This window comes from Carcharodon carcharias, chromosome 10, assembly GCF_017639515.1.
Source record: "Carcharodon carcharias isolate sCarCar2 chromosome 10, sCarCar2.pri, whole genome shotgun sequence".
Taxonomy (NCBI): Eukaryota; Metazoa; Chordata; class Chondrichthyes; order Lamniformes; family Lamnidae; genus Carcharodon; species Carcharodon carcharias.
Window position 1 is genome coordinate 28,044,498 of NC_054476.1, and position 12,356 is coordinate 28,056,853.

Sequence of the window (12,356 nt, forward strand, 5' to 3'; positions counted from 1 at the left end):
TATTCTGATTCACCAATGACTGCATCAAGAGGGTAAAGGGCTGCACTGGAACCATGGAATTAACTGATGGAGACAGTTAGGTACAAATGATTTCCACCATAATACCCCTGCTTGGTAATAGGATTAGTATGCTGGAAAATTACTCGGCGATATGGTTGATGGGTTGGACAATATAGCTTCCTTCAACTCTTAAACATCTTGAGGATAGAGTGGCAATATACCCTTGGAATGTAAGTTGGTCTGTAGGATCGATAGCTAACACTAACATGCATCTCAGTGCCTAGGTTCCAATGCTGTAAGGTGCATTACATCAAAAGATTCATTGCCAGCACTTTTTTTTGGAATAAAGCTCATTCAGGTTACCATTCCACTTACTTAGCCAGCATAGTATCTATTTGAAGGACTTTTGTAGTAATTCTTTAGCACAATCATTGATACTCATTAATAAGAACTGGAGAGTGGCAATATACCTATGGAATGTAAGAATATAAGTTGCTCTGTAAAATGAGTAGCTGACACTCCTAATGGAGTGAGATGGTGGCGTAATGGAAATGTCACTGGACTAGAAATCCGGAGGCCCAGGTTAATGCTCTGGGGACATGGGTGCAGATCCCATCATGGAATTTCATTTCACTGATAAATCTGGAATTGAAAGCTGGTTTTAGTAATGGCGACCATGAAACTATCCATCTGGTTCACTAATGCCCTTTAAGGAAGGAAATCTGCCATCCTTACCTGGTCTGATCTACGTGTGACTCCAGACTCACAGCAATGTGGTTGACTCTTAACTGCCCTCTGAAATGGCCTAGCAAGCCACTCAGTCCAAGGGCAATTAGGAATGGTCAACAAATTGCCATTTACGCCCACATCCCATGAAATAATAAAGAATAAAAAGTGCAGCAAGGATCAGTGCTAGGGCTCCAGCTATTTATAACCTATATTAATGACTTAGACGAAGAGGCAGAGAGTAGTGTATGCTGATGATACAAAGCTAGGTGGGAGGGCAAGTTGTGAGGAGGACACAAAGAAGCTGCAAAGGTTATGTGAGGGGGCAACAAGATGGCAGATGGCGTATCACTTTGATCGTAAGAATAGAAGAGCAGAATATTTTTTAAAAGGCATTACACTTGTAACTTTTGATGTTCAGAGAGACCTGTGCTAATCTTTTGCATTTCTTGTACATGTTTACAGCAAGCAGTTAGGAAAGCAAATAGCCTGTTGACCTTTATTGCAAGGGGATTAGAGTACTTGAATAAAGAAGTCTTGCTACAATTGTATGAGGCTTTAGTGAGACCACACCTGCAACAGTGTGCAATTTTGGTCTCCATATTTAAAGAAGGATATACTTTCATTGGAGACAGTACAGAGAAGGCTCACTAAATTGGTCCCTGGGGTGAGAGATTTGTCCTATGATGAGAAGCTGAGTAAATTAAGTCTATGTTCTCTCTAGTTTAGAAGAATGAGAGTGATCTCATTGAAACATTCGAGATTATGAGGGGGCTTGACAGGGCAGATGCTGAATTGTTGTTTCCCCCTAACTGGGAAATCTAAAACATGGTGCACAGTTTCATGATAAGGGGCTGATAATTTAGGACTGAGATGAAGAGAATTTTTTTCACTCAAACGGTTTTGAATCTTTGGAATTCTCTACCCCAGATATTTAGTGAATATATTTAAGGCTGAGACAGATTTTTGTTCTCTAAGGGAATCCAGGGATATGGAGAAAGTGGAGTTGAAGCCCAAGATCAGTTATGATCATGTTGAATGGTAGAGCAGGCTCGACAGGCTGTATTGTCTTATGCTCCTATTTTTTATGTTCTTAAAATGTAGCAGTGGGAGCCAGACTCGTACCTGTGATCACTCACATTGAGTTACCAGTTTTTGTTGTACTCTTTCTGAGACAATGCTTGTACACTGGGAGGAAGGTAGGAAAGTTTATCTTGGGCTCCTGGTGACCAGTTTGAATTTCATTAGCAGAATCCTTGGAGCAAGTTGCTTGACCACATCACAAATCATTCAGTAGAGAGAAAAATGCTTTATAAAAAGCTGTTTTTAAAAAAACAGGAATCAATCTTAAGACTGATCTTCACCATTTAAAGAATGTAAAATCTCTTAAAGCTTTGGGCAATCTATGTATAAGTACCTAATTTGTTGAGGCAAAGATGTTGACAGACCTCAATTATCAATGATTTATGTATTGAAAGCTCCATATATTGTATAAATTTAAGATCACACCTTTGCATGTTCTTGCTAAGATGAAGCCTCTTTATAGTAAAAAAATTCTATCTTTTGCACCATACCTTTTCCCAGCCCACCAGACTAATCAGTCTGGAAAAACTCAGCAGGTTTGGCAGCATCAGTGGAGGAGAGCACAGTTGACATTTCGAGTCCTCATGATCCTTCAACAGAACTAAGTACTAATTACTTAGTTCTATTGAAGGGTCATGAGGTTTCAAAACGTCAACTGTGCTCTCCTCCGCCGATGCTGCCAGACCTGCTGAGTTTTTCCAGGTATTTCTGTTTTTGTTTTGGATTTCCAGCATCGGCAGTTTTTTGCTTTTATATTTAGACTAATAAGTCTGTTTATTGTCAAATTAAATTTGTAAGTTCAGCTAAATTACATCCTTTTGGGTGAGATAAACAATTTACCCTTATAATCCATTACTAATATCTTCAAAAAGGAACCAATGCTCTGTGCTGTTGGAAGTGATAGAGTTCAGAAAAATGTGGATCAAGGGAAACTTTGAGATGCTTTTAAAAGGGACAGGAGCAGCAAAGTGAAAGGGTTTAAGTAGGGAGAAGGGCTAAGATAGCTGAAAGATTTTACAGCCAACATGTAAACCCTAGGAAGTTTGGATACTGTGCATTGGTATATATCTCTCTGTCTAAAATTATTACAATTCTAAAATAATAAGGATTCATTGTAGCTAACAATCCGCAGATTAAATGCAGGTGCAGAGGCATTAGTTGCCTTTTTAATATCTATTGGAATATATTCATGGAGTTGCTTATAATAAGCAGACTTACAAGGGGGTATTTAATGTACATCATATTCTGCTGTTAAAGAGTAGCTGTAGCTGCATGTAACTTTAACCTTTAAGGCAACTCCTGTACATCTTGGGTAAACTAGAAGCTAATTGTTCATGAGCAGATTCTTGGATCACTTAGTGATTGTTCTGATGTTTTTTTTTTTGGTTGACTGCTTTAGCCAGTTGGAAAGCATTTTCTGTTGGTAGGCAAACTATTGGCTTTCTCTCATCATTTGTGCTTTTTAAAGTATGACAGAACATGTATGTGTGACAATGTGCTACCCGATGTGTGACAGGCACATCTTAAAACTTAACTTTTTATATATATTTTGTTTTAGACTTAATGGCTACCTGCAGTTCTATTATAAACTCCTCTATGTCTATATTTATAATGGAAACTACCTATGTAAGCTAGTCACGGTGTAATTACATCCTCTTGCCAGTGGTGACACTGTAACATCTAAGTTTTACATCTACCAGCATCTCAGTCTATAATGTGGAGAAACTTCTATGCCCCAACCAACTCTCTGCCTCCACTTACCTCTGAATTTAACTTTTTAATTACAAATAATATAAAATTAAGGTACTATATGAAAGTATGGACCAAATATATTACTTTAAAATGATAACTGAATTACATCTGAATGCCCAAGTTTAATTATGTCCTGCCCTCTAACCTCATCATACCTGAAAGCAACACTTCCCATTCCCTCTTCATGTCAATGCAATTGCAGATCAACTAGTACATAAACAATATTTACATAATAGATTTGCACATGAAATAACTAAGCTTTTGATAAGGTGCCACATCAAAGATTATTGCGGAAAATAAAAGCTCATGGTATAGTGGGTGACATATCAGTTTAGATAGAAGATTGGCTGGCTAGCAGAAAACTGAGAGTATGCAAAAATGGTTGGCAGGATGTGATGAGTGGAGTTCCGCAGGGGTCTGTGCGGGGGCCTCAACTTTTTACAATTTATATCAATGACTTAGATGAGGGGAGCAAAGACATGGTAGCTAAATTTGCAGACCACACAAAAATAGGTAGGAAAGTATATTGTGAAAGGGGCTTAAGGAGTTTGCAGACAGATATAGATAAGTTGAGAAAGCGTGCAAAAATCTGGCAGATGGAGTATAATGTGGAAAAATATGAAGATGTTCACTTTGGCAGGAAGAATTAAAAGGCAGAGTATTACTTAAACGGAGAACAACTGCTGAATTCCGAGGTGCAGAGGAATCTAGGTGTTCTTGTGCATGAGTCAAAAAGTTACTGTGCAGCTACATCATGTAATCAAGAAGGCTATTTTTTCTCTGAGGGTCATGTGACTTTGAAACTCTGCCTCAGAAGGAAGCAGAGGCGGGGTCACTAATATTTTTGAGGACGAGGTAGATAGGTTCTTGTTAGGCAAGGGACTCAGGAGTAGATGGGAATGTGGAACTCGAAACACAAACAGATCAGCCTTGATTTATTGAGTGGCGGAGCAGACTTGAGGGACCAAATAGCCTACTTCTCCTATTTTGAATGTTTGTAAGCCAGTTGTCTGCAAAATACTTGGTTTAGATTAGAAGAGTTGATGATTTGTCAGGTGAATTCTAATACATTTCTAGAAGTAGCATTAAACCTTTTCCCTCACATGCCAAAGTAGTGCAAGACTATCACCCAAGTCCATTTGTCTTGTCTTGGCAAGTACTCCACATACCACAGTGGTTTCTCTGCACTTTGCAAAAGACAGTTTGAATCTTGAGTTTCCAACTGCCACTCTATGTCAGCCCAATCATTGGATATGATGAATCCTATCTGAGAGCTGTGGGCTGTGCATTGTTCCAGGAATATGTTTAAGTTTGTACAAAAACCTTTTGATCAAAAAGACTAATCATCAGATGGGAACCCTGTCCCTTGTTGAAATTCCATATCCTTGATGGCTGCAGGGCAGTTTTTTTTAATCCATGATTATGAAACCATTTTATTTGTACTCTGCTTCTCGTCTCTTCCAAAATAGAGAAGTTAAATAGGTCAATCAGTTGTAACTTTTATTTTAAAAATAAGGAGCCTTCAAAAGATGTTGGAAATATTCATTATATTCTGTTTTTTAAGTTTGGATGATGTGGAAGGAGCCAACAGGAGTTATTTGTTCTCACTTCACATTGGAAGAGATCAAGCCTACAATTTGTGCAGTGAGCAACAAAACTGGCAGGTCAGGGTGTGTTTTCTTGGTGCAGACAAGAATTGCTTTCTTATTGCTGTGTTTATTTGCAGAACTCTAACTCAATGCAGCTGCATATTTAACATTTCAGCAAAAAATATGACATTTAATTTTATCTTTTATGAACTAGAGCAAGGTAAATATCAGCTCCAGATCCTACGTAGTCATGTTCCAATCTGTGATTTGTAGCTAAAGTTCCCAATATTGTTTTGTACCCTCTTGGAATCAAATCCCACCTTTAAGGCCAGCTTGTCATCCAATAGTATTATACTGATCTCAGTAGTGACCGCTGTAGTGTTTGAATGGGGTTGGAAAGTGTACTTGTCATCTGGTGTGAACTTCATGATAATTACTAGAACATAAAATGAATTAATGTAATACAGTATTGACACGAAAATTGTTTTTAAGCATTCATGTCTATAAATGTAAATAATTGTTGTACTTCAAAGTGCAATTGAGCCGTTAAACAAGTTCAGTGATTTAAATTTGAACTTATTGCAGGTCATTCATTCTTTACTTTCTCATTTTTTGTCCCCCTTTTTCTTTCTCTCTCTCTAATTTTTATAAGTTATTAAAATATTTTGGGGAATGAACAAATCAGTAATCTTTCCAGTTTTATGACTAATGACAATAAATGGCTCATGATCATTGTCAACTAAAGGTAATCTGAATATGTCACACAGATGTTTATTGTTGACTGTATATATCTTTTATGATGTTTTCTTCTATGTCAGAATTCAACAGTGAAAAGTTTGCATGAATGAAGTACCCGTAACTATAACAGGGTTCTAATGACAGGGTTTCTCTGTACTTGTATAAGATGTAATGATTGAATCTCTATTTTATTGATACAGATAAAAGCAAAAAACTACGACAAAGTTGAAAAGGTAAACCTGTTTCATTTTTAATCTAAGCACTCGCCAGATATGGGAGAACCTTGTTATTGTTAGTCTGTCAGTGAGCTACAACTTACTAGCTTGACAACTTTAAAAGTTTTCACAAGCCTTGATGAGCAGCACCAGGGTGACCAACTCTGTGTGAAAAAAATAAGGGACACTTTGACTGGGGTGGGGGGTCAGGGAAACAAAGTGCACAGCTTCTCCAGGGTCAAGGAGGTCCAAAAGACATGCCCAAAAACAAAACTATGCCCTCGCAATGTTCCACATATAGATACTTTGCATACAGTCTGCCTCTCGACCCCATTGATACTGTGCACACTGCTCCTTCAAAGCTCCACACTGTTCCCCAAACACTAACACACACCTCTGTCCAACTTGCCTCCCCCCCCCCCAGACATACTCAGAAGCCCCTCTTCCCAAACCACCCCCCCCCCACCCCCCCACCTCTAACCCGCATCAAATCCCCACCCCCTCACAACCCCCTTCAAGGCTTGCCAGAGCCCCCTGAGCCTGCTGGGACCCTGGACTCTGTGTGGGCCCTGGGCTGTGCATGCACAGTAGCATAGTACACATCCACAGGCACCAAATATGCACTTGGGCAGCGGCAAGAAGAGTCTAAACAGTCTCCCATTCGCTGCCCAGAGGAATCCAGAACAAATAGCATCCCAGGAAGCCCACAAACAGGACGTGGGACAGTAAGGCAAATTACAGGTTGGTTGCTCATGCTGAACAGCACCCGTGCCTTGGAACTTTTTTGTTAGAATATTTCTTTTTAAATGGTGGGTGAACCAAGCTCAATAATTTTATTACAGGTTAGTTTTTACAAGCACAGTTAGTTAATAGCCTTGTGCTATTCCAAAATACATGAGGCCAACCTGGCAACTTGTCAACAATGCGGAGTGTCCGTAGCAATGCAAGATGAATGTTTGTGTACATGCAATACGAGCTCTAAACATTTGGAACCGTGGGCTCTTGTAATATATGGTGACATTTGCATATCAATGTTTATGCGTCTTGACGGATGAATGACTTTCCGCAGATTATTTTGCTTTGACAAAGAGGAACTGTTTTGGGTTCAATTTTATTTTCAAAAGAGAACCTGTTGTTGTAAGATGGTTTGGCAGACTAACACGTGAACTGATTGTCATGGGAAGGAGTTGATTGCAAGTTAATTCATGAAAGATTTCTCATTCGTAGCACCTGATCTCCAACCAACCAATATGATGGAAGTGTCAGGCTAGAGGCAAGGCACTATCCTAGAGAGAGGGAAAGTTAAATGTAGCATGTTAAAATAAATACTGTTGATTCAGTGAGGACTTTAATGATAGACTTTGCATTTTAGAAGCACTCATGAATCAGGTTTCATTTTTCAAAGAGAAGGCTGAGGGGTGATCTAATAGAGGTCTTTAAATTTGAGAGGCTTTGATGCAGCAGATAAAGAGAATGTTTGCCGTTGTGGGGAAGACTAAAACTAGAGGCTGTCAATATAAGATAGTCACCAAGAAATCCAATAGGTAATTCAGAAGAAACTTCTTTACCCAGAGAGTGGTGAGAGTATGGAACTTGCTGTCACAGGGAATGGTTGAAATGAATAGTGTAGATGCATTTAAGGGGAAGCTAGTAAGCATGAGTGGGAGATGGGAATAGAATTGCTGATAGATTAGGTAAGGAAGAATGGGAGGTACTCGTGGAGCATAATAAACACCAAGATAAAAGCAAAATACTGCAGATGCTGGAAATCTGAAATAAAAACAAAAAATGCTGGAAAACTCAGCAAGTCTGGCTGCATCTGTGGAGAGAGAAACAGTGCTAAAGTTTCGATTCCGTATGACTTTTTCAGAGTAGCTCTGTTAACTCTGTTTCTCTCTCCACAGATGCTGCCAGACCCGCTGAGTTTTCCAGCATTTTTTGTTTATATAATAAACACCAACATGGGCTGTTTGGGCTGAATGGCCTGTTTCTGTGCTTTATAATTCTATGTACTTCAATGAATCAAGTGCAGTGACCTCTGTTCCTTATTTTCCAGTCCATTCTCTAGTGGACGTCAGGTTCCTAGCCTCAAATGTACCATGCCACATTTACTCTGCAACTGCTTTGAACCAGGTTGAAGAAGACCTAGCAACAGTTCCTCTTGGTCTGGAATAACGAATGATGCAGGGGGACCCAAAAAGTGGGAAGAAATAAATGATTTTAAAAAGTTTATTATTCAACGATGACATATTCTGCTTTCATTTGTTTCCAGTTGTTTCAACGATGTCTTATGAAGGTTTTGCATATTGATCTATGGAAATGTTACTTGGCCTATGTGCGGGAAACTAAAGGCAAACTTCCTAGTTACAAGTAAGGAATGAATAGTTCAAAACCATTAATAAAATGCTGTAACTTTCTTTCATCTCAGCTTACTTTATTCTAAAAGTATTAAAAATATCAAAGGATGAAGTATTCTGTTTCATCTTGTAATGTTTTCGTTACTTGCATTCCAGAGAGAAGATGGCCCAAGCATACGATTTTGCTTTAGATAAAATCGGGATGGAGATTATGTCTTATCAAGTAATTCTTTTCATTTGTTCTTGAAACTTTGTAAAACGCTATTTTCATTAAAAAAAATATTGCAATGTGAAACAAGAATTGCATTAATTTTAATAATTGTAAATCTTTTACAGATTTGGGTTGATTACATTAACTTTTTGAAAGGAGTGTAAGTATTATATTTTTTTTCACTCATTTGGATATTTTACTATTTTTGTCAAAAATCTAAAATGTGTGCTAATTCTGCCATACTTACAAATGACTTGTCCCTTTGATAGGGAAGCTGTGGGATCCTATGCAGAGAACCAAAGGATAACAGCAGTTCGTCGGGTGTATCAGCGAGGCTGTGTCAATCCTATGATAAATATTGAGCAGTTATGGCGAGATTATAATAAGTATGAAGAGGTAAAAACTTTAGCCCCAAATATTACTCTACAGTTAAAGCAGACTTCAGCTGACTGAAGTTTTCAATTATAGTGCAGAAAAAAATGGTTAAAATTATTGTTTTTTTTCTTGGACAAATCTGATTATTAATAGTGGTTTTGATATCGGATAAACATAATTTTGTACTATTTTGAGAGTATAGCATTTTCTCTAGCGCAATTTATATTCTGATCTGGCTCAAAACTTGGTAGAATTTTTTTTTGTACTTTGTCTCTCCACTTCCAACTCCTGTTTCACACTCTGCAGCAATATCTAAAAAGGCAGGTAAGCACACTCTGGAGACTTTTCCATAAACTGTGTTAACGGTGCTCCATTCAGTCAACATGAGATGAGCTCAGTGGTGCGGATAAGAGGCAGGGCTAAGTTCTGCAAGGTAATTACGTCCTCTTCCTAAGCTGAAAAGGGGTTTTTAAGGAATCATAAAATAGTACAGCCAAGAAGGAGGCCATTCAGCCGATCAAGCCTATGCCAGCTCTTTTGAAGAGTAATACAGTTAGTCCCACTCAATTGCTCTTCCCTCATATCTCTACAAGTATATATCAACTTCCTTTTGAAAGCTATGATTGAAGCTTCATCCCACATCTTATCAGGCTGTGTATTCCAAATTCTAACCATTCATTGTGTGAAAAAGTTATTACTCATATCCTCTGTCGTTCTCTCAACAACCCCTTAAACCTATGCCCTCTGGTTCTCAACCCTGCAGCCACTGGAATCCATTTCTCTTTATTTATTCTATCTATACCCTTCATGGGGCTGAATTTTCCCCCCATTGTGGGGGTTGTGCAGGGGCGGGCGGGAGCGAGCGCGAACCCAATCAGTGCCCTCGATCAGGTGCACGCATCCATTTTATGTGGGCGGGCCAATTAAGGCCCACCCAGTGTGATGCTCGCTCAGAAGCACTGAGTGCTCCCTGTGCGGGTGGTGGGGGCGGGATTTCCTGAGTCCAGGCCTGCGCTCTTTCGCGCATGCAGAAACCTCCCTGAGGCACAGAGGTGCCTCACGGAGATTTGCTTACGGTTGAAACATTTAAATAATGAATTGAAAATATTTTAAGACGTCCCCTCATGTGACAATGTGACATGAACTGGGACATGTCAAGTATCATTAATTAAAAAATGGATTTAATTTATAAACACTTCATGAAACCTCATTCTGCCTGTGGATGAGGTTCCGTGAAAAACGTGAAGGCCGCCTCAGCTCTTCACCTGCCCGCCATCCTTAAGGTAGCTCATCTAATTGATTTAATTAGTTTTAAACAGGCCTTAATAGGCCTTTGACAGTTCGGTGGGTGCACAGCCGACTCGGCTACGTGCCTCCCGAACTGAAAATCTAAATGACGCGGAGTGACGTCCCTGCTCCCCAACCGGAAAATTCTGCCCATGATTTTAAACACCTTCATCAAATCTGCTCTTAGCTCTCTCTGTTCTAAGGAAAACAAGCTCAACTTCTCCAGTTTAGCCATCCACTTGAGAACTGTTGGAACTCATCAGTAGTCAGTGGATACATTTGGGTTTCAGATAGAAATTTTGCTGTAATGACAGAGCTAAGAGGCACCTAACACTGTAGGGTGTCAAAATTGTTCAAGGAATCAACTCTATGCTTATGCCAACAAATGCATTTTTTGTATGTTTCCTTTTCAGCATTACAAAAATAAGTCATTGAAGTTTAAGTTATTCTGTGTGATATTATTAAAGAAAGAGTGACATTTGGATAAAATCTCTTTTTTGCCAATCTGTTCATTTTGAATGGATCAACAACTTTAAAACAGCAAACATTGGACATGTAAACTCACTTGTTAAAATTGATGGAGGGAGTAACTTTAGCATCTACATTTTGCACACATTTTCCAAAATCCACTATGGTTTTGCTGTTAGAATAACAGTACAACCAGTTATCGCGTTGTTAGAGTACTTTGTTCAGTTACCCAAAAGCTGCTGTTCTCATTAGAAACCATGATTGCAGTGTCTGATTATGAGGTCTGTTTCTCCATAATGTGCCAGACCAGCCTGATAAAGTGAACGTTGGGCTATGTGTATCCATCTGACAACTGCTTCAAGCCACCAGTGCCAAATGCTGACATTGCACAGATTTTCAGAAGAAACAAGTTGCTGATGTGACTTGTGAAATGTTTTGCTCCTGTCATGGGATGGAAAAGATATTGAGTGTAACTGATATTAAGAATGCATGGCATTTCAAAATGAGAACAGTATGTTTTTTTTATTTGCCCCCATGGGATGTGGGCATCGCTGGCTAGGCCAGCATTTGATTGCCTATGCCTAATTGCACTTGTTCAGAAGGCATTTTAAGAGTCAGCCACATTGCTGTGGGTCTGGAATCATGTGTAGGCCAGACCAGGTAAGAATGGCAGACTTCCTTCCCTAAAGGACATTAGTGAACCAAATGGGTTTTTGCGACAATCAACAATGGTTTCATGGTCACCATTAGATTTTTAATTCCAGATTTTTATTGGATTCATATTTCACCATCTGCCATGGTGGGATTCAAACCCGGGTCCCCAGAGAATTACCCTGGGTCTCTGGAATACTAGTCCAGTGATAATGCCACCGCCTCCCCTAGTGAGCACATTTTATTAGTAATGATTGTCTTAAGGAGTCATTGCATTAAAGAACTTTGCATACTCTATATTAATGGTCTCTTATGAAACGAGCAGCTTTTGCAGAACTAATCATTTAGCTTGTAGATTTACTGACTAAATGTTCTGTGTGTTCCTGAAGTGTGATTTTAGATACAGAAATATATAATGATGAAAGAAAACAGTTAGTTGCAGGGTTGTGATCTGTTCCTCCACAGAGCATCAATATTCACCTTGCTAAGAAAATGATTGAAGATCGTAGCAGAGATTACATGAATGCTCGACGAGTGGCAAAGGTATTCCTATTTTCCTCCATGATGCTTGTGTCTAAGTTGATGCAAATTAGAAAGATTTTAAAAGTCTGATTTTTTTTTTTAACTCAAGAAATGGATTCATACTTTTGTGCCTTTGTTACAGGAATACGAGACTGTCATGAAAGGTCTGGATCGCAATGCACCATCAGTCCCACCACAGAACAGCCCACAGGAAGCACAACAGGTCGACATGTGGAAGAAATATATCCAATGGGAAAAAAGTAACCCACTTCGCACAGAAGACCAAACACTAATCACCAAGCGAGGTGGGACTATTTAACAGGGCCAGTGCTGTATTGCAGAAGATTGGTTGCCATGTCTGTTTACATAATGATCATTGCAC

At 39.1% G+C, this 12,356-nt stretch overlaps 1 protein-coding gene across 5 annotated transcripts in view; it reads left to right on the plus strand.

Annotated features, from left to right (window-relative positions):
* Positions 1–12,356, plus strand: part of cstf3 (cleavage stimulation factor, 3' pre-RNA, subunit 3) — a 118,325-nt gene that overhangs the window by 67,325 nt on the left and 38,644 nt on the right. For 4 of the 5 annotated variants that reach the window (XM_041198222.1, XM_041198219.1, XM_041198220.1 and 1 more), the window contains exons 4-10: positions 6,089–6,121; positions 8,376–8,473; positions 8,617–8,683; positions 8,797–8,831; positions 8,941–9,067; positions 11,918–11,995; positions 12,117–12,279. In XM_041198222.1, the coding sequence (XP_041054156.1) occupies positions 8,394–8,473; positions 8,617–8,683; positions 8,797–8,831; positions 8,941–9,067; positions 11,918–11,995; positions 12,117–12,279 (550 nt within the window). In that variant the 5' untranslated portion in view covers positions 6,089–6,121; positions 8,376–8,393. Of the gene's footprint in view, positions 1–61; positions 81–6,088; positions 6,122–8,375; positions 8,474–8,616; positions 8,684–8,796; positions 8,832–8,940; positions 9,068–11,917; positions 11,996–12,116; positions 12,280–12,356 lie in introns of those variants that run through there. The other variant, XM_041198223.1, reaches the window with a different exon arrangement.